Below are 21,563 nucleotides of genomic sequence, written 5' to 3'. Positions count from 1 at the left end.
TGATCTGTCAAACAGTTTGTAGCTCCGAGACAGAGACTACGACAATTACCCGAAATACAACCATATCCAGGTTGCCTGCTTTGTCTTTCTTTTGCCCTGTCATGCTCGTGTTCTGCTCTGATAAAGGTTAGTGAGGTTAGGTTTTATCAATACATCCACATGCATTTTGCAGTCACTATCTTCTCTGCTGTGGACTAAGGTCAAAAAGGTAATAATTCATCACTAATTGGATCTTTAGTGTAGAGTCGCCTCGTTGTAATTTATGCTTGGCCTTTTCAGCCTACATAATTAATGGTCACTTTGAAGAGGCAGCTTTGACCATCTCGGTTCGCTTTCACAACAAGCTGGCTCATCTGCCAGCGCGGAACCAGAAAAGCTGCCGTGTGAGAAGGGGTTAAAGCCCATCAGCCCTGTGCCAGTTGTCATTACAGTCCTGTTGTTGGCAGACCTTTTGGTCAAACAGCAGGCTAATTAAAGTGAAACAGAAAACGGGAGCTTTTGTAAGCATGCCGGGAGGTTATTTGATATTTAGGTGCAAATAGCTGCCGAGGGCACAGTAAATCTGTTAATTATAGCTGGACACAAAGCCTGATGTCACACTTGGCGCGTTTACTGTGATCAATAAAGGGATGCGTAATTGTAATCATCACATATAGTTGACAAAGGAAAAATAACATAATGAAAGCAGTAACCATGGCCTACGTGTAGAGGTGCAACGATGAATCGATTATTAAATTATTATTAACTATTAAACTAATCGCCAACTATTTTGATAAACGATTAATCGTTTGAGTCATTTTTTTATTAAAAAAAATAAGATTTCTCTGACTCCAGCTTGTTAAATGTGAATATCTTCTAGTTTCTTCTCTCCTTTGTGACAGTAAACTGAATATCTTTGAGTTTTGGACAAAACAAGACATTTGAGGACGTCATCTTAGGCTTTGGGAAACACTGATCCACATTTTTCACCATGTTTTGACATTTTTATAGATCAAACAACTAATCGATTAATCGAGAAAATAATCGACTATGAAAATAATCGTTAGTTGCAGCCCTACCTACGTGCTTAAAATCATGAATCCAGTCGAGCCATGTGTGTATGTGTCTAAGTATGGACGTGTGTGTGTGTGTGTGTGTGTGTGTGTGTGTTGGTGTGAACATAGGCTGCCATATGGCAGAAAAAAGGATAACATGGCAAATGCATATAAACACACATTCAAAGGCAGGATGGCGTGCTATCATCATGAGAAGAGCCCTTGAACCGCTGAGGGAGAATGTGGTGTGTTTACCCACCAGCTGCTTCCATACCCCAGTAATGTAGACGTCCTTAGAGCAGTTCAATACCTGACTTGTGTTCTCTCAGCGGAGGATGAGATGCAAGTCCAGACAGGTTCCGACACCTCAAATGTCAGATTCTGGGAAGATCACAGATCGATCAGTGAAGACCTTAAGCTCGCTCTGATCGACTCTGCCCTGTGGGAGAGACTGAATGGGCCTCTGACAGGAAATTGGTATTCACAAGGGATCCTGTGCACGTCAGTGTTGGACTGGACACAGACTTGAAACACAAGACCGCTTTTGTACAACTTCGGTTTCACTGGTTTTCAAGGCAGTTTGCAAGATCTGACTCAAATGAGCACTTTGCTGTACAGCCACACTCTGCCTGCAACTGGATGTGTTGCGACTTCTATGTGTGTGTAACTTTTTTCTGACTCTTCATCTTTACATTGTGGTTAGATAGCAGTTGGATTACAAGGCATTCTTCTGAGCCCAAAGCAAGTTAGACCCTTTTCATATGTAATTTTGAAGTTTTAAATCAAAGCAAAATCTCATATTTTTGTGTCAACACGTTTGACACCTTGGTTTCAAAATGTCCACACATTTGTCACCTTGCATTTAGAAACAAAATGCCTCCTTTGGTTCAAGTTTCACAAAAGTGGCCATTTTTGGCGTTCAATAAAAAGGCTTTCCTGAATGTCTCGTCTGTTGAAAAACGCCTCCTACTGTATATTTATCAGCTTCTTTCATGTCTTAATTTAGGACAACTCCAGACACTTTTTAAACTTTTTTTTCTCAATTAACCATAGAAGCCAAACAAAAATAAATAAGCTGTTTGTTCAAGATGGGAACAATGAGCAAAGGCTCTGAACATTAGGGTCAGCTGGGCCTGACAGAGCACAGCACATCCGGCCACGTCTGGGAAACTCACACACGCACACAAAGCCATTAAAGGGACAGAAACGGACTCCCAGGCGAGTGTGGAATGGAGGTCAGACATTGAGGAGTGCAAGAGGGTCGCAGTTCAAAGAGTAACCATCACTGTAAGTTCTAATAATGTAGGATGAACAGTAATAGTGCTGTGAGTGACATCATTGGTGTAAAATAACAGTTTACAATTGATCATAGGGCTCACTGCAGTTGAAAATGACTGAAATATCTTAATAAAGGGGCTGTATTTTTTTATTATTCAAATCATCAATAATCATAATTGTTAAACAATATCTGGGTCAAATTTGAATAGAAACATGCTTGAGACTTAAGGGCCTCTAGAAGTCTGAGCTTCAGTGAAAAAAAAAAACATTGAGTAACCCTTGACATCTGGGAAGTGGTTGTGCTAAGTGGTTATGTCTGTTCTGTTAAATACGACGGAGCATCGGGGCCACATCAAGGGGGGAAAAAATAAGGAGGAAGATTTTTCATTTATTTTGCATTTCGAGAATAAAGTCAACATGACGAGAATAAAGTAAAAAATACCATTTTGAGAATAAAGTCGACATGTCAAGAAAAAACGTGATATTTCAAGAATCAAGTCTGACTTTTGAGAATAGCCTAAACCAAACTACTAGCTTTACCTATAGTCTTCTACAAAATGCATTGTGAAGGCCTATATGAACTCGTGAAATTATACTTCAGAATCGGTTTTAATAACAAGGAAATGATTTCTCTTTTAGCGTATAAACACAGTATGGTGATAAGTATTAGGACTTTGAAAAGATTGTCCCGAAAATTGCATCTGTTCAGAAGGAGAAACCACACAAACTTGGAAGAGGTGGCCGTATTCCTACAAACTGAAATACGTAGCCTGTAATGGTCAGATGCAAGGGTATCCTATCAATGGTTACACCTTCGCGCAAAACAGAGAGGTTATATTGTATCACAAGACACAATAAGACAATTGATCAAATTGTTTGATCCTGAAGGAGTGGGGCTCAGGCGAGGATGTAACCCATAGCCTATCGACGATGTTGCCTACATGGCAGCTGGCATGGCGGATAGTCGCTCTAATGTGATTAAGCGATAAAGGAGTTGAATTTATTCTCGTCATTTCAACTTTAATCTTGACATTTCGACATTATTCTCGTCATGGTGACTTTATTCTCGACATTTCGACTTTATTCTGGAAATGCAAAATAAATTAAAAAAAATCTTCCTTCATTTTTTCCCCCTTAATGTGGCCCTAATGCTCTGTCGTAGTCAAATATTTTGAATCAGATGAGAATATACTGTAGATATCCAGTACAGAGAAAGGTCCAGGATGTGTTAAAGGATTAGAAAGGAGTACATCTCTTTTATATAATCTTAATATTAATACCAGCAATTTCTAATGTTATTATCAGATAGGTGAACATTTGCCGTCAAATACAGATCTATCATGAAGCATCAGTACAGTTGACCTGTGTGTTCTTGTGCCCTCTTTCACCCGTGCCCTCTTTCCCCCCCCCCCCCCGTCCTGTGTGCAGAATAGGTCCATACATGTATGTCGAAGCAGGTTGAAGAGCAGCACTCTTCAGCTCCACCAGCTCTGTGACCGTCCCTGTTGTCCTGTCTTTATCTCCGTGGTCCCCCCTGTCTGGGCTTTCATCCTGTCATTGCTCATGACTGTGATTCATTGCATGATACATTAGGGCCTTCTCCCCCTCTCTCCCTTCTCTGTCTCTCTCTTTGTTCCTTCCTGTCAAACTAGCTTTTCTCATTTTTGTTGTCGTCTCCTCTTCTTCTTTCTTTCATTTTTGTTTCTTACTCACATTTCACTCTGTCGTTTGTCTTCTTGTTGCCCTACTCATTCAGTTGAGGTGAGGTAGAGAGATTCTGTGACAGGAAATATACTGAGACCAGCTCATCAGCTAGATGACTCTCTCAGGCTTGATGTCTCCTGCTTTCACCCTTTAGACTGATGGCTTTTTAACAAAGTGTGTGTGTGTGTGTGTGTGTGTGTGTGTGTGTGTGTGTGTGTGTGTGTGTGTGTGTGTGTGTGTGTGTGTGTGTGTGTGTGTGTGTGTGTGTGTGTGTGTGTGTGTGTGTGTGTGTGTGTGTGTGTGTGTGTGTTTGTGTCACAGTTGTCTTCTATCTCTCTGTGCGTGCTTGCTGCATGTTGCGTTGTGCTGTGGTGTTTTTTCCTTCTTGATCTGTGAGTGAGCTCTCAATTATTCAATAATGAACACATTGACATCTGGGTGTCAAGTGTCATGGAAGCATGACAGCAGAGGGGCTTTACTCCATGTTACTGGATGTGACACCAGTCCAGTTGCATTTACATGTGAAAGCAGAGGGCGCACACTTAACTTCTATCGCTGCACACACACCTGGCTAATGTCCAGCTCATCTGCCAATTCCTTTTCTAAATGCTTTACAGCAGAGAGGATATGCTGTCCTTGGCTTTAATGTCCTCTGCAGCTATAGCCACATGTACATCTGAAATGATTACTTAACTATTTGACTAGTTGGTCAACTAAATCAAAATAAAATTTTGATAATTGATTAATCTTTTTATTTTTTCAAGGAAAGTGCTTAACATTCACTGTTTCCAGCTTCTCCACTGTGATAATTTGCTGCTTTTCTCTGTTGTCTATCATTGTAAACTGAATGTTTTTGGACTGTTGATCTGATAGAACTTATTTGAAGACAACAATTTGGACTCTGGGACAGTGTCACTTTTGACATCGCCAGTATCTTTCATATAGGCTGTGTACCATTAAAAGGCTGAGAATCAGTGCTGTTGCATGAGGCCATTTTAGTCTTTATTAGTACAGTTGTATGTGTGACATGTCTGTGTCTGCATTTTATTACCTGATCAAACTTCCCAGGCTCATTTTCACTTGTAACTTAAATCCTGATGCTTTCATAGATAGTATCTATTTCCCACTTGGAGGCAGACCAAATATACACATATGAACTTGACATTATCTCTTTTTTCTTCTTCTTTCCCTCTCTCTGTACAAGCCCCTGCTTTCCTGTCATACTCTTTTTCTCTGCGCTCTGAAAAGCAACAGCTCTGGGCGCCTGAGTAGTTCACCTTGTAGAGCAGGCGCCCATATATAGAGGTTTACTCCTCAACGCATCGGCCGCGCGTTCGACTCTGCCCTGCGACCCTTTGCCTCATGTCATTCCCCCTCTCTTTCCCCTTTCATGTCTTCAGCTGTCCTATATAAATAATGGCCTAAAAAGAAAAAGAAAGCCACAGCTCTTCCTTTTGTGCAGAGCGAGACGCTTCCTGCCTGTGTTTGCTTTTCTGAGCCGGCTCCCAGAGAGCTGTTGTTGTCCGCTGCTGTTTTAGCATTCATGCCTCTCCCTCTCTTTCTACCCTAAGCGTATCCCAACCCCCCACCCAACCCCTTTTCTCTCCCACTCCCACCCAGAACTTGAACTAACCTACCTGGCCCTGGCCTGGATTAGGACATGTGTTTTCCTCTGATCAACATCATGTACAAACTGCACTCTGCAATCTCTCTTATCATCTTATTTGTCATTGGCTATCTTGGTCTCGGAGTCTCTGGGGTCTGATTAATCCCCGATCACTCCCTCTGTGTGTGTGTGTGTGTGTGTGTGTGTGTGTGTGTGTGTGTGTGTGTGTGTGTGTGTGTGTTGTCAGTCTGCAAATACATCACACACACAGTGCTATTAGTGGCAAGCTAAGAGAGAGGAGGGGGGGAGTTATGAGAAGAATGTGGGCTGACATGACTGCACAGGTCTGCCCTCCAGACATAATGGATAGGCAGTGACTGATGGAGAGGAGGCTTGTGCATCCAAAGACTCTTCCGCCTCTGTTATACCATTGAAGCATTAGATAGCAAAGTGATCTGTTATCTGCATATTAGAGATCACTCGTAAGGAGTGATGTCAAACGTTGCTGTTAATTCATAACACATGCTGAGTAGTATCAAAGTGGTTATTAAAGTATATAATGATGGGAGTTTTTTGAAAATAGGTTTGATTGTTTCCCTTATCATCATAAGTTAATGTGACTGATTGGGTGATTGTTGATTACACACAGACTGTATTTCATGACAAATAATAGTGAACGTGAACAAAGGCTGAGCCCAGGACTATGCATCCTGTTTGGCTTCATTCAGATTAAGCTGCTGCTCCCTCGTTGTGATCACAAATGCTCTGTGGCTTTCCCTGATGACTCAAGTTGGACAACAATAATTGGCTACACTTTTCTAAGTCATATTTTATTGAGCATTTCAACAAATCAGATTAAAGGCACATTCCAACTCTTATCAATTTCAGATTTAGGGAGATAACAAAACATGTCATTTCATAACATTTAACATGACTACGAGTCTACAGCCATGCTATCAGCTGTGGCTAAACAAACATGCTCATGTTCAGCACGTTTAATGTTTACCATGTTCACCATATTAGTTTAGCATGTTAGCATTTGCTGATTAGCACCCAGCTTTACAGCTGAGTATGATTGGAGTATCAGATGAACAATATTGAAATTTTGACCTGCTGGTGGCGCTAGATGAAAAGTCAGGGGTTCTTACAGTAATTTGAATGTACCAAAAATGAATAGCATTCCATCCTGCAGCTGTTGAGATATTGTACTAAAAACATATGTCGAGCTCTGGTGATGTTAAAGGAAAAGGACTTGCCTCTCACCTTGAAACTACAGGTAGTTTTAAGATGAGGTAACTTGCATCCATAACGCCAAAGCCAAAGACAAGTGAAGGCAATTAGAAATAACAAATCTGTCATCAGTTCGTAGGAGCTCAGGGGATTTTCATTACTGCAGTGACTTAGAGCTGTGACTTTTAATTATTGTCCTCAGGACTCAGAGTTGTGCTGTTTTTCTATCCTCTCGCATAGTTAATTACATTCCCCTGGCGTTATATGTATGGATCAGTCACTGGTTGGATTAGCTCTGGTCCTCAGGGCCAGGACTGAAGACCACTGGCTTAGAGCAACAGTAAACAAACACATGGCTGCATGTCCAATCTTTAGCATCTCACTGGAGCTAATGCTTTGTGGACAGACACAAAGATGTACTCATAGATATTTAATGCAGGGCTTTATCCCTTACAAATAAAAAAACAATGTTTTATTTCCTTTTAAAAATGTCTGCTTAACCCTATAAGGCCCTCAGCTGCAAAATTACATCCCTTGTAGCCTAAAAGTGTCAAATAAATCTGTAAATGTTTTTTATAGACTGCATTTACGTAGTCAATGGGTACTACTGTCCTTTTAGTGTGATAATTAGAGAGAACAATAGGCTAGCCTGAGACTATTGTGGATTAGGAAATCATTTTGGCTTGACAGGATTAAACAGCTGCACATTTAAATTGTTGTTAAATATATATGTTTTACTGCTTTTTGCAGGGCTTCTCACATCTGGAAAGACACACAACACAGCTCCCAGCTGGGGCCATACTACACACATCCATCCATAATGTTGTTACATGTCATGCCATGTTATAACAAGAAAAGTTTCTTGTAAAAACAGAATAATTTACCGTACTAGATAATGAGAAAATATGTCCTAATAATATGAAAAATATCTAGTAAAACTACAATACACTGCTGTATTTAACCATTGTACGCATGTCTGCTTTTGTGGCACTTTAAGCATTTCCACCTGTACTTGATGGACCTGGATCAGAATACTGTAACTTCCCCAGGTTCAGTGTGTGAAGTATGGGAGGCAATGGAGGCCTATGAAGCCTCACAGATACATGAGCGGGGAGAGGGATACAAGAGGAAGACACCGGAAATAGCTAATCTATCCAACAGGGAGCCTGCAATGCCAAACAATGGCCCGGAGGAAGTCTTTCCTCTGAACTCCCTTCTCTTATCAGACCCTGAATACGCTGTGTACAGTGTATGAGGTGATGATGCTCTGTGAATCTCACAAACACACACAAAAGCACAACAGACTGGACGTGCTGCTATGCATGTTCTTCACCCAGAGGAGAGATCAGAGAGAGCATCAGAGGCTTAAAGGGGATCTAGAAAGAAGATCCTCCTAACATCCTTCAAAGGAAACATGACCAGGCATTAATGGAGTCTGAAAGACCCAGAACAGCATTTAATAGCACTACATTTTAATTGTCATGTTGTTTCCTGTGGTTCTTTAACTTAATGGCTTTTTTTATTTCATGGCCTGTTCACGTTGTCACGAGGCTATTTGCTCTCTCACACAAATTATAGGCTCTTTAAGCCCCTTATCATTGTGTGATATTCATGTTTTTTTCTTTGCCCCGTCTTCTTTTCCCGTCTACAGAATATTGACGTGACCAACTTCAGCAGCAGTTGGAGTGATGGCTTGGCTTTCTGTGCCCTCTTGCACACATATCTGCCGGCCCACATCCCTTACCAGGAACTCATCAGTCAAGATAAGGTAGGAAACTACAGAACAAACTGCACACACTGCAGTATTACTCTCACACCAGACCCAGTCTTGACATGTAGATCAGAAATTATCGGAGTATTTATAGAAAGGAGTAAACAACTTGTTTCAATTTTATTCAAACAGGGGCAATGCACAATTAAACATGAACCTTGTATAAAAACAAGGAGAGATGCATTGTACCAGGTTGTAGCACAATTGCTATTATAGTCCCTGGGCAGGACATCTCCAACCCCCAGATCTAAATGCAGGCTCACTTGCATACTTGGATTCAGTGATCACTGGGTGGTGACCCACACATACTTATACGTCCGTCTATGAGTAACACTGTGGTTTCGTGTCAGATTGTACCAGAACGGTGAGGTCACTCACATGTACAGTGCATGGTGTACGTGATGGCACAGAGCCCCAGGAAAGTTACTACAACACTGACTGGATGCTTTGCTGTCAAAATCCTTTTCTGTGCATGAGGTTGAATTGATAGGAAATGAATTCAGAGAAGGCAGTCGGACTGGTTTCGTGAGGGGAATTCCTCACTGCAGCTTGGCAGAGCTCAGATTACCTTAAAGAAAGTATAGCTTATTTGAACCTGCACTGACCATGTCCTCTCTGATTTGTGAGTAGAGCAAACAAACCACATGTTCAGATTTGTGTGGTCCTCTTGCTGACTTAGACTTGCAGAATTGTGTCTCTAGAAAATACTGCACATAAAGCCACAATAGGTTGTTTGTGGGTAATGTGAACCTGTTAACTGTGAGAATGATGTTTGCCAAGAGCAAATAAAACCTCTGTTATGCTTTGAAGCCATTTTGCCAGGAGTCATTTTTTTCCACCATTAAGCTGCACATTACTTCCTTTATCCAGTTGTAGATATTTTATAGGTCTGCCATATTGTCCACACAGCATTAAGAGACAGCCTGAAGATTAATTATCAATGTAGCATATGTGTAGTCAAACTGTATGTGATCCTGAGCACAGGGCAGCAGCTACCGTATAGCTTGGTGTTGACAGCTCTGTAATGCAGGTGGTTTATACAGTAACTGTACAAACAATATGGTTCCTCTCTGGGGACTGAGGTTCTTTCAGCCTGCTACGACATTAAAACAATAGAAAAACACCTCCGACCAGGCCTGACACATTCTATGTGACAAATTAGTCATGTATGCGTGTGTGCGCTGTCGTGTCACTGTGAATGTGTAACACTGAGCTGATGACAGAGACATCTCTCTGAATAATTCAATAGACTTGTGTTGGCTTTAATAACTCTTGCTGAGTGACTTTCCCCAAGGCCCAAACACCCAACCTCTTCCCAGTATAATCTTCCAATAATCCCATTACTGCCCTCCTTCGCCCTTTAACGTAGACATAGTTGGACTTATATTTTAGGTGAAAGAGGGAACATTTGTTCTTTCAATCAGCAGTCCACAGCTGCGGAACTAATTATTAAGAATTCATAATTTATGAATTCAACGTCCCAGCTGTGCCGATGTCTAGAGGCACTTAATATGACAGTTGGAGTGCTTGTGAGAGTCACGATTAGCGACTCAAGGACCTGCACTCTCAATTCAAAAGGCAGAAAAAAATTGAAACTTCAAGTCGAGAGAGACTGAAAGAGTTTTCCTATCAACAGTGCTCACGTACAAGGACAGGTTGTATTTCACTCCTAAGTTTGGATTTCTCACTTTCTTTTAGTGGAGAAGTTACTGTACACAAATCCACAGTTTCATAAGGAGAATTAGGCTAAATCTAAAGGAATTCAGATCATGGGGACATTAACTAGGCTCACAGTATAGCTTTACACTGATCAAATAAACATAGGGCTTAAAAATGCTCACACAAACAAGCTAAGGCTTATATATGTTTTAGACTGTCTCTTGGGTGTTTGTAAAGGTTTATAAATGTATTTGTGGGCTTATTGTTTGAACCTTTATGTGTGGTGTTGCAGGATGACAAGGGGAAGGAAGTTTCACAGTGTCTGAACACCCAATGGTTTGTTTTTCTTCAGGTCAAGAATCTGACCCTGGCTTTCCAGGCTGCCGAGAGCATTGGTATCAGAACCTCTCTGGTGAGTTGAGGTGCCGCAGACCTCGAACACATTACACAAATCGAAACTTTTGGAAATTGATTTGCCAAACTTTCATGATGTGAAGCATTTGAACAGACATGCCCCACACAACAGTGTATATCAGCTACAGAGTCCTTTCTTTTTGGAATGCCTTGAGTTTCTAGCACTGTACGCAGGAAATGCATAACACTTTGCTTCAAGAGAAAAACCAACCTAATACATAATTCAGATATAATTTGACTTTGCTTAGTTGGTTTATGAAAACATTGGCAGTTCTCCTCGGAAATGGCTGATTTACAACCAGCTGCTCCACTGAAACATTGAGACTTTGTAAGCACAAAATCCCTCCATGTTTTGTTGGGTCGTAAACAAAGTCACTTTCATGTTAATTTCTAGTGAAGCAGTGCCTCTCCCTTACTGAAAGGAAGAGTTTGAACTTTTTACGCTTATTTGCATCCTTGCAAATAAATGTACAGTGTCTCATCACCCAATAGTTTGCTTTTCTTCAGGTCGACCTGAAGAAAAGCAAACCATTGAGTTATAGGTCAGATTCTTCTAGAAGGTGCGGACCTCTCCAGTCTCCCTCCCGTCAGCTGTATGTATGCTGAAGTGTCCATTTTACAGATATTAGTTGTGCTTTATGTGGTTGACGTTGGACTGTGATGGCATGTGGCTATGGGTAGCTCTTTAGGATCAGGAAATCAACTCACCAGTCTCCTGCTGACTCTGTTAGCCTGGTCGGTCAAAGTTTTCAAATGTAAATATCAGAATAAACACAGAGGAAAAGGTGACACTTTTAATAGCTACAATATCGACTACGTGGACAAGCAAAACCATCTCTGCATCCATCTCCATCTCTACATCAGAGGGGTCACTGAGGCAATCATGGGGGAATTGAACACCGACTGCCACTTCTCTGCTTGGTATCCAGCTGTCTAATGTACAGTAGAGGATGGATACCCGATAGCCGGCTGATATTTAGAAATGATGCTCGGGTTCAGGTTGGGCTCGGTCACATAAGTGCGATAAGGCATTGAACATTTTAAATTTAAAAAAGCTTATTATGTAGGTGCGTGCCTATGTTAACGTGCGCTTGTTCCCCCGTGTGCGCTGATGCGCTCATCTGTTGACATTTCCGAATGCCTTCCTACAGTTGCTTAATAAAAGCGTGCTTTCCACACAAACAAACGTATATGTCATTATTAGGAGAAAAATCGGACCGTCTGGCGAGGTCGGTGACTCGAGTCTGTTCGGTGTGTTCCGTGCCGTCGTCCGTCCGAGGAGCCGTCGGCGTTCATTTTGGCTGACCCGACATGCTCAGTCGGAGACAGGGCAGTCGGGACTCACCCGGAAATGGCGAGCAGATGAGCCTCTTAAAATCTGACGAAAATCTTTTTAAACTGAGCTTTGTCGATCTGAAATGAAGACGGATTCAGCAACTGCACGGCCTATTTCTCGCTTAAAATCTTTTCAGAAACACGTTTCGGTGAACTATTTTAGTAAAATATGAGATTGTGTTTTGAACAAGCCGCCATGACAGTCTGGCTGTGAATTTCCGGAGAAAAAAGACCCACGTGGCGCATTCGTCCTATCAGCTGCCGGTTTTCATTTTCTGGGAAACAATACAGAGAAACGCCGCCTGCTGCTATGGAGACGTATTAGTAGTCGGCGTCACCTCAATGTGTTTTGAGGCATTTTTTTGGACCTCGGGGACCCGACTGATCAGTCCGACTGCCTTTTCTGCCGACGGTCGGCCGTCTGGTTGGTGTGTAAGCACCTTAACATGTTTTGGCGTTGTCAAGGCAGCATGAAATGTGGCTGAAAAGCGCTGTCCCATTCCTATTTATACCATTTTGGTTGGCATTGACCTTAAGTAGTTAAGGTTCAGCTAGCCGACCTGAACAAATTGGGTTCCGTTACCTTGTGTAAGCATGGATACCTGGCCAACAGTGAATGCTTTGAATGTCTTGCCTAGAAGTTGCGTGGGTTCCATTATAAACCGTCACTTACCAGGTGACGTTAGTTAAGTCTGTTAGGGTTCAGGGCTTAAGGCCTTAGGGTGGAGATTAGGGCCTCTGTCCTCTAAAGCTCACAAATTAACATAATGTGTCTGATTTGTCTAATCCGTACAGACACTTGCGTGTAACGAGACTAAGAATCCTCAGCCATGCTAGTCTAGTCTGGACTTTTCCTTTAAGCCGCTGAAAACATGGTTTAAAATAAATGGGTTTTTTTTGTATTTCTCTATAGCATTGGATATTGACTTAATAAGACACAATAAAAAACATCCTTAGTTATTGTTTATTAAAATCCTAATAACTGTCACAAACTCGGCTAATCTTCATCAGTACTGTGGGTGTGGTCTGATCAAATAGGATAAACAGTTGCCAGGCAACATGAACCTCCCATCACATTTTGACTGAAATGTTTCGACTAAATCCTGATTGGTGCTGGGAAGCATGTGGCGTCACCTTTTTTTCCAGCTGAGCCCCGCCCACTTCAAACCATTGAGAAAAGCATAAATTCCGAAATCTTTCATGTGAAATAATCAAAACTGTTCAAACTTTGGTCGGAATAAAGTTAGTGTTCATGCAGGATCTCATTTGCTCATACTGAGAAGCAGGGCCTTTAAAGTCATTTTTTGAATTAGGTGCAAATGTTCAGATGATAATTTAAGATACAATGAAATCTTTGCATTTTGGCTGTGAATGTCTGTCCCAGATCCTGACTCATTTGTCTCTTCACTGCCTTCAGATCATAGAGCAGGAACTATTGTTCATAAATACCATAATCCTCATCACATGCACATACAGCTTTTATGTTTTTATACTGTCATGCTTTCTTTTTTCATTCTCATTTAAACACATACCACTGCCAGCAAGAGTGTGGACACTAAACCGTCTAATGCTGTCTTGCCTTGTTGCTCTCAACAAAGGTCATATTTCTTATTAGCTCTCCATTGCATGCTTGTAGTTAGGAGATTGGACATGAGAAACTTGTTCCTATGTCAGTGACTTCCAACTTTTCAACTGCTTATTTTTTGGTGCTGCATAAACAGAACCGTCAGACACAGCTGATCATCCAGGAGGTTGAGACATCGTGGAAGTGACTGTACCAAAGCTTCTGTATAAATCTTAGCTAAGGGAAACTGCCGTGACGCTGGGTCAATATGGAGTCATGTGAAAGCCAGGTTCACTGTCTGACTCATCGCTGTCAGACAGGAGGTGTCTGTGCAGCCGACTGCAGCTTCACACAGCTCATCCGAGAGTCTCGTAATACTGTAAATTATAGTTTAAGCACATTTTCTTAAACACACGTAATGTTCTACTGAGCAGTACACATTCATTTGTCCTGCAAAAATCCCTCACTCACTCAAAACAGTTAACTCTTGCTTTAAAAGAAATAACTTGGCCAACTACTTCATGTCCTATAGTCCTGTGATAAGGTCCAGGAATTTTGGACCGGGATACATGATAACCTATGTCGGATTGCAAGAACCCAGGTCCCATTCAGCCCAAGATTATTTGTTCTGGGAGATGGGTCAATCCTAAGCGGGATGGATAAGCACATAAGAAGCTGGGTCCAGACTAGTTTATTGATAGCCAGACAGATTCTTCAAGTACTAATGTTTCCTGGAAGACTCCTAAGAAGCTTTGTGAGACGTGTATGATGGGCGTATGGCGTAGGCGGACTGGTAATCTGGCAGTTCTGGTGGATGCCAGGAGGGCCAAAGAACTCTTGGGCCGACTTGGGCCGCTGGACAAAGAAAAGAATGCAGCAGCACTGGCGTTTCACACTAGTTTGACAACAATATGCAAGACTGTACGGTTGCAGCCTGGAGCCTCCCGTCTGCTGCCGTCGGGCTTCTACTTTTCAAAATTAAAGCTCGCGTCTGCTCCGTTATGTCTTTGTCCTCCGGTGTTTTAGGTGTTTAAGTATGTAATAATATGTTTTAAATATTCCAGCATTTCCATTATATTCTAAGATGGTGCCATGGTTGTTTATTTGAAGGTTTTATAAATTGCTCCAGTGTGAGTATTATTTAATTATGAAAGCCTGTAAGTGCGCCTCATGCTGCTGATGCCATAGTCTTACATGAGCCTTTTGCAATTATAAAGCAAATAACGTCACCGTCTGAAATTAGGCCGGGACGGAATTGCCAGGGCCGATTTTTGGTCCCAGTCCGCCCCTGGCCTATGGTGTTGTCATTACATATGTTCATTTGGTTTATGGTTTAATTTCTATTTTGATATTAGTTTGTTGTATGGTTTTGAATATTGTGGTTCCTGTCATCTTTTCTAGATTTTTTGCTCAAGGTGGCTGGTGATGACGAAGGGGGGGGTAAAATGGGAAATGGGTGGGTCAAATTAGGAAATCGCAATCAGCTTTGTTCAATATTTTCAAAAGGTGTATGTGTGTATGAAAATGTCCGCACAGCATGTCAAAAAGAGTCATAATATAGTATGTGGAATACAGTGATTAAAAAAAGTCATAGTATAGTATGTCCAAAAAAGTGACAAAAAGTAATAGTATATTATATCAAAAATTGTTATAGTATAGTATGGTGGAAAGAACTGATTAAAAAAAGTGATAGTATAGCATGTCAAAAAAAGAGGCATAGTATGTTGAAAAAAAGGCATAGTATGTTGAAAAAAGTGATGAAAAAAGTGATAGTATAGTATGTCAAAAATAGTCATAGTATAGTATGTCAAACAAAGTCTGGAAGAACATGCAAACTCCACACAAAAAGGCCCAGCCCGGTCTGGGTATTGAAACAGGGTCACAGTCTGCACTGCCTACTAGGATGTCGATAAAAGTCATTAAATGTCGAAAATGTTCATAGTATGTCAAAAAAGTCATAGTATAGTATGTCGAAAAAAGTTATAGTATAATATGTCTAAAATTGTCATAGTATAGCGTGTCGAAATAAGTCAGTATAGTATGTCGAAAAAGGTCATAGTATTGTATGTCAAAAATAGTCATAGTATTGTATGTCGAAAAAAGTGATGAGGAAGTCATTGTATAGTATGTTGAAAAAAGTCAAAATATAGTATGTTGAAAATTGTAATAGTATAGTATGTGGAAAAAAGTCATAAAAGTCATAGTATGACGTGTCGAAAAAAGTAATAAAAAGCCATATTATAGTATGTCAAAAAAAGTCATATTATAGTATGTCGAAAAAAGTGATCTAAAAGTAATTATATAGTATGTCAAAAAAAGTAAGAAAAAAGTCAAAGTATAATAGCGTGTCGAAAAAAGTCATAAAATAGTCATACGATAGTATGTCGAAAATGGTCATAAAAAAGTCATAGTATAGTATGTCTACAATTATCAGAGTATAGTATGTCAAAAAAAGTCATAGTATAGTATGTCGAAAAAAGTGATAAAAAGTCATAGTATAGTATGTCGAAAACTGTCATAGTATTGTATTGAAAAAAGTGATGAGAAAGTCAATGTATAGGATGTCAAGGGAATTCTGGAAGAACATGCAAAGTCCAGAGCCTGGACTGGGTATTGAACTAGAGTCTGAAGTGCGAAAAAAGTCATAGTATAATATGTCTAAAATTGTCATAGTATAGCGTGTCGAATAAAGTAAAAAAAAAAAAGTCATATTATAGTATGTAGAAAAAATTCATGAAAAAGTCATTAAAAAAGTCATCGTATGACATGTTGAAAAAAGTCATACTATAGCGTGTCGAAAGAAGCAAAAGAAAAGGACATAGTATAGTATGTATAAAATTGTCATAAAAACTCATAGTATAGTATGTTGAAAATTGTCAGTAGTATGAGTCATAGTATAGCGTATCGAAAGAAGCAAAAGAAAAGTCATAGTATAGTATGTCGAAAAAGTGATAACAACGTCATAATATAGTATGTCGAAAAAAAGTGATAACAATGTCATAATATAGTATGTCGAAAATCATAGTATAGTATGTCAGAAAAATATCATAGTATAGTATGTCGAAAAAAATTGTCATAGTATAGTATGTCAGAAAAAATCATAGTATAGCGTGTCGAAAAAAAGTCATAGTATAGTATGTCGAAAAAGTCATAGTATAATATGTCATTGTCATAGTATAGCGTGTTGAAATAAGTCATATTATAGTATGTCGAAAAAAAGGTCATAGTATAGTATGTCAAAAATGGTCATAGTATTGTATGTCGAAAAAAAGTGATGAGGAAGTCATTGTATAGTATGTCAAGGGAAGTCTGGAAGAACATGCAAAGGACTCGGTATTGAACTAGAGTCTGCTGCACCTACTTGTTGGTGTTGTTTGAAGCGTTGGTAACCGAAGGATTTGTGTTGACAAAAGTCATAAAAAAGTCATCAGTATAACATGTTGAAAAATGTCATAGTGTAGTATGTAAAAAAGTCATAGTATAGCATGTCTAAAATTGTGATAAAAAGTCATAGCATAGTATGTCAAAAAAAGTCATAAAAGGTCATAATATAGTATGTCGAAAAAAGTTATAGTATAGCGTGTCGTAAAAAGTCATAGTATAGTATGTTGAAAAATTGTCATAGTATAGTATGTCGAAAAAATGTCATAGTATAGCGTGTCGAATAAGTCATAGTATAGTATGTCAAAAAGTATGTAGAAAGTCATAGTCATGAGTATAGTCGTCAAAAAGTCATAGTATAGTATGTCGAAAAATGGTCATAGATATATACATGTCGAAAAAAGTCGATGAGAAAAGTCAGTATAGGGATATCATGGGAAGTCTGCAAAGAACATGCAAAGGACTGGGTATTGAGCTAGAGTCTGCTATGCAGACTTGCTGGTGTTGTTTGAAACGTTGTAACCCCTACGCCACCGTACAACCGTATGTTGAAAAAAAGTCATAAAAAAGTCATCGTATAACATGTTGAAAAAAAGTCATAGTATAGCGTGTCGAAAAAAAGCAAAAGAAAAAACGTCATAGTATAGTATGTCTAAAATTGTGATAAAAAGTCATAGCATAGTATGTCAAAAAAGTCATAAAAGGTCATAGTATAGTATGTCGAAAAAAAAGTTATAGTATAGCGTGTCGTAAAAAGTCATAGTATACGTATGTTGAAAATTGTCATAGGTATAGTATGTCATGAAAAAGTCATACTATAGCGTGTCGAAAGAAGCAAAAGAAAAGTCATAATATAGCATGTCGAAAATGGTCATAGTATTATATGTCGAATAAAGTGATGAGAAAGTCAATGTATAGGATGTCAAGGGAAGTCTGGAAGAACATGCAAAGGACTCGGTATTGAACTAGAGTCTGCTGCACCTACTTGTTGGTGTTGTTTGAAGCGTTGGTAACCCCTATGCCACCGTACAACTGCAAAAAAAACTCATAGTATAGTATGTTGAAAATTGTCATAGTATAGTATGTCGAAAAAAGTCATAGTATTGTATGTCGAAAAAAGTGATGAGGAAGTCAATGTATAGTATGTCGAAAAAAGTGATAACAACATCATAGTATAGTATGTCGGAAAAAGTCATAGTATAGCGTAGTCGATATGAAAAAGTCATAGTCGAAAAAAAAGTCATAGTATAGTATGTCGGAAAAAGTCATAGTATAATATGTCGAAAATTGTCATAGTATAGCGTGTCGAATAAAGTAAAAAAAAAAAGTCATATAATAGTATGTAGAAAAAAAGTCATGAAAAAGTCATCAAATAGTCATAGTATAGTATGTTGAAAACTGTCATAGATATATATATGTCGAAAAAAGTGGTGAGGAAGTCAAGGGAAATGTGGAAGAACACACAAAGTCCACAGCCTGGACTGGGGATTGATCTAAAGTCTGCTGTGCTTATTTGCTGGTGCTGTTTGAAGCGTTGGTAACCCCTAAACCACCATACAACCTGAGGATGTGTTGAAAAAAGTCATAAAAAAGTCATCGTATAACATGTTGAAAAAAAGTCATAGTATAGCATGTTGAAAAAAGCAAAAAAAAAGGTTATAGTATAGTATGTCTAAAATTGTCATAAAAGGTCATAGTATAGTATGTCAAAAAAGTCATAAAAGGTCATAGTATAGTATGTCGAAAAAAGTTATAGTATAGCGTGTCGAATAAAGTCATAAAAAAGAAATTATATAGTATGTCGAAAAAAGTCAAAAAAAAACGTTATAGTATAGTATGTCTAAAATTGTCATAAAAAGTCATAGTATAGTATGTCAAAAAAGTCATAAAAGGTCATAGTATAGTATGTCAAAAAAAGTGATAAAAAAAGAAATTATATAGTATGTCGAAAAAAGTCAAAAGAAAGTCATAGTATATAGTATACAGTAGTATAGTAGTCGAAATTGCAATAGTATAGGATGTCGAAAAAATTCATAAAAAGTCATAGTATAGTATGTCGAAAAGTCATAAAAGTGAATAGTCAAAAAGAAAAAAAGTGATAAAAAGTCATAGTATGTTCAAAAATAGTCATAGTATAGTATGCCGAAAAAAAGCCAAAAAAGTAATACTATGGTATGTCGAAAAAAGTGATAAAAAGTAATTATATAGTATGTAGAAAAAAGTGATATAAAGTCATAGTGTAGTATGTCAAAAATGTCATAAAATAGTCATATTATGTTGCTGCTTAAACAGCATTCACCAAAATATCTTTACAGCTGACAGGTTTCTCACTGTCAATGTTAACCCTCATTCACAGTGAAAACTTTATATGTTACTGTAATGTAAAACAAGAAAATGAAAAACAGATGTAAATCCCCTCCAAAACCTTCTGTCATCCGTCTGGTCTCTGGTCTGATCTTTTTACACAGAGTGGTTCAATCAACAGTGATGAATCCAAATGATTACATGATTTTGGGTCGTGTCCTTCTGTGTGATGGGATGAAAATTGCAGATTTTGCATGTTTTTTCTAGTGTTTAAAGCTGATTTAGACTAATGGGGGCTCTGTAATCTTGAAATTCCCTAACATTCACATTCATGGCCTTTGGCAGACGCTCTTATCAAGAGTGACTTCATAATAATGCTGCTCACCATTTACAGTTACACATCTATGATCACGCATGAAGTCCCTGCAGAATACATTAAATATTTACTTTTTTTTTTAAATAGGAAGATTTTACAGTAGTTCTACACTATCTGATGTCTGATGACTATCTGTTTGTAAAGCTCAACATTATTACAATGAAAATATCATAACTCCTCCACCTAAACCTAAACTCCAAATTGTTCTTTAACTCCTCTTTCTGTTCCAAACAGGACATCGAAGAGCTGATGAAGACGGACAGGCCGGACTGGCAGAGCGTCATGCAATACCTCTCTCAGATCTACAAGTACTTTGAGACCTGACCGACGGGGAAAGAGGAGCTGGAGATCGATGAGTTGGAGGCACCGCGGCACTTTCCTGTCACAGTCTGTCAGCACGACAGTACGTTCACCCTCCAGATAGACCCAACGCTGCCACCTGAACCCTTCTTCTGCTCACTGTTTGACACTAGAGACATGACTGTTGACTTGACATGACTTGAGAAATTTAAAACAGTCACCGAGCTGCTGTTTTCTCATTTTTTTAACAGGATGCTACATTAAGCACTGAGGCCCAGATTAACAAAGACTTCAGTCAGGAAACATGTTACCTTGTTCATTTGCACAAGCTTAAAGTGTTTATTGAGCATCTGATTCACAGACAAATGAAAGCAGACAAGCACATTGTGGTGCAAAATACTATTTAAGCCTTGTGGCAGTAGACAGCACAACTGAGAGGATTAAAAACTGATTTTATTTGACTTTATATATCTATATTGTCTTTGAAAGAAATGACAGAAATACATAACAACTTTGGTCACAAACTGGCTGTCAGTAGAAAATATATTTTTCCATTTGCTATTTATCAGTGTTTGTGAATCGAATGCTCTGGTTCTGGTCATTTTCATCATGTGCCAAACCTTCTGCTAGGACTATCTATGCATGGTGAAAGTGTAACCTGTGTGAGTAAGCAGCGTGACATCCCTAACCAACCTGCAGTCATGAGTAAACCGTTGTGAAACCAAACTTTCGTTAATTTGGTTCTGTTTGCTTCAGAGAATCGATCACTGCTCATACTGAGTGCTTATTGTAAACTAGCTGGAGTTGTATTTTGCAGAGCAGAAAGTATTGGATTATTTTGGACTGACAGGTTTGAGTTGAACTGAAGCCTTTATATTTTCCACTTTTAATGTGTGTTCTTAAGAATAGAAACTAGATAAACCTTAGCTGCCATCTGTGATGTGACACTAAAAATGATCTAACACTACACGAGTTGCTAAATAGTTTTGTAGAAATATTTTTTGAAAACAGATTGATCTCTATGTTGGCATTGTTTACAGTGTTAAGGATTGGCTGAATCAAACCATGAAAATGTGCCTACCTGTGTTGTTTCTTCACGTTTTCCGTCAAGAGTCCCTCGACAACTATGGTACTGCAGCTGCTTTGCTAAATATACATATATACTGTATATATAAATATTTGGCATGCCATGTTAATTTATGAAGGAGAGAATGACTTTTACATGTAAGAGTTGAGGCACAGCACTTTTCTCTGTGTTAAGATTTAAATAAGCCTCCATTTTGCAGTTGCCCTTATGTTTTGGACAATAAAAGTGTTATTTATTTATTTACAAGACTTGCATTCTGAAAAGTGAGAATGTGGACAGGAGTGTGTGCAGTTTTCTATTTACGGATGTCAGATCTGGAGGCCTGTTGGATGGATATTGCTCAATAAAGGATTGTCAAGTTTTATATTCAATTATCCACTTTTTTTATTCTTCTTCAGGTTATATTTTGACCCAAATCTTACCTTCATATTAAACTGCTCTGTTAGGGTTGTGAAACGTGGATAAGTGAAAAGTGAGAACACTGAGTGGAAAAGGCTTGCCTGCTTGTCACATCACACCT

General features: G+C 39.0%; 1 protein-coding gene across 1 annotated transcript in view; it reads left to right on the top strand.

Moving 5' to 3' along the window:
• Positions 1 to 21,414, top strand: part of specc1 (sperm antigen with calponin homology and coiled-coil domains 1) — a 78,777-nt gene extending 57,363 nt beyond the window's left edge. Inside the window, exons 14-16 of the mRNA XM_078266075.1 lie at positions 8,504 to 8,620; positions 10,635 to 10,694; positions 19,891 to 21,414. Of these exons, the coding sequence (XP_078122201.1) occupies positions 8,504 to 8,620; positions 10,635 to 10,694; positions 19,891 to 19,980 (267 nt within the window). The 3' untranslated portion in view covers positions 19,981 to 21,414. The remainder of the gene's footprint in view (positions 1 to 8,503; positions 8,621 to 10,634; positions 10,695 to 19,890) is intronic.
• Positions 21,415 to 21,563: the final 149 nt, after the last annotated feature.

The sequence above is a fragment of the Sander vitreus genome, chromosome 13, assembly GCF_031162955.1.
Source record: "Sander vitreus isolate 19-12246 chromosome 13, sanVit1, whole genome shotgun sequence".
Lineage (NCBI taxonomy): Eukaryota > Metazoa > Chordata > Actinopteri > Perciformes > Percidae > Sander > Sander vitreus.
This window is presented reverse-complemented; position numbering and strand designations above follow the sequence as displayed.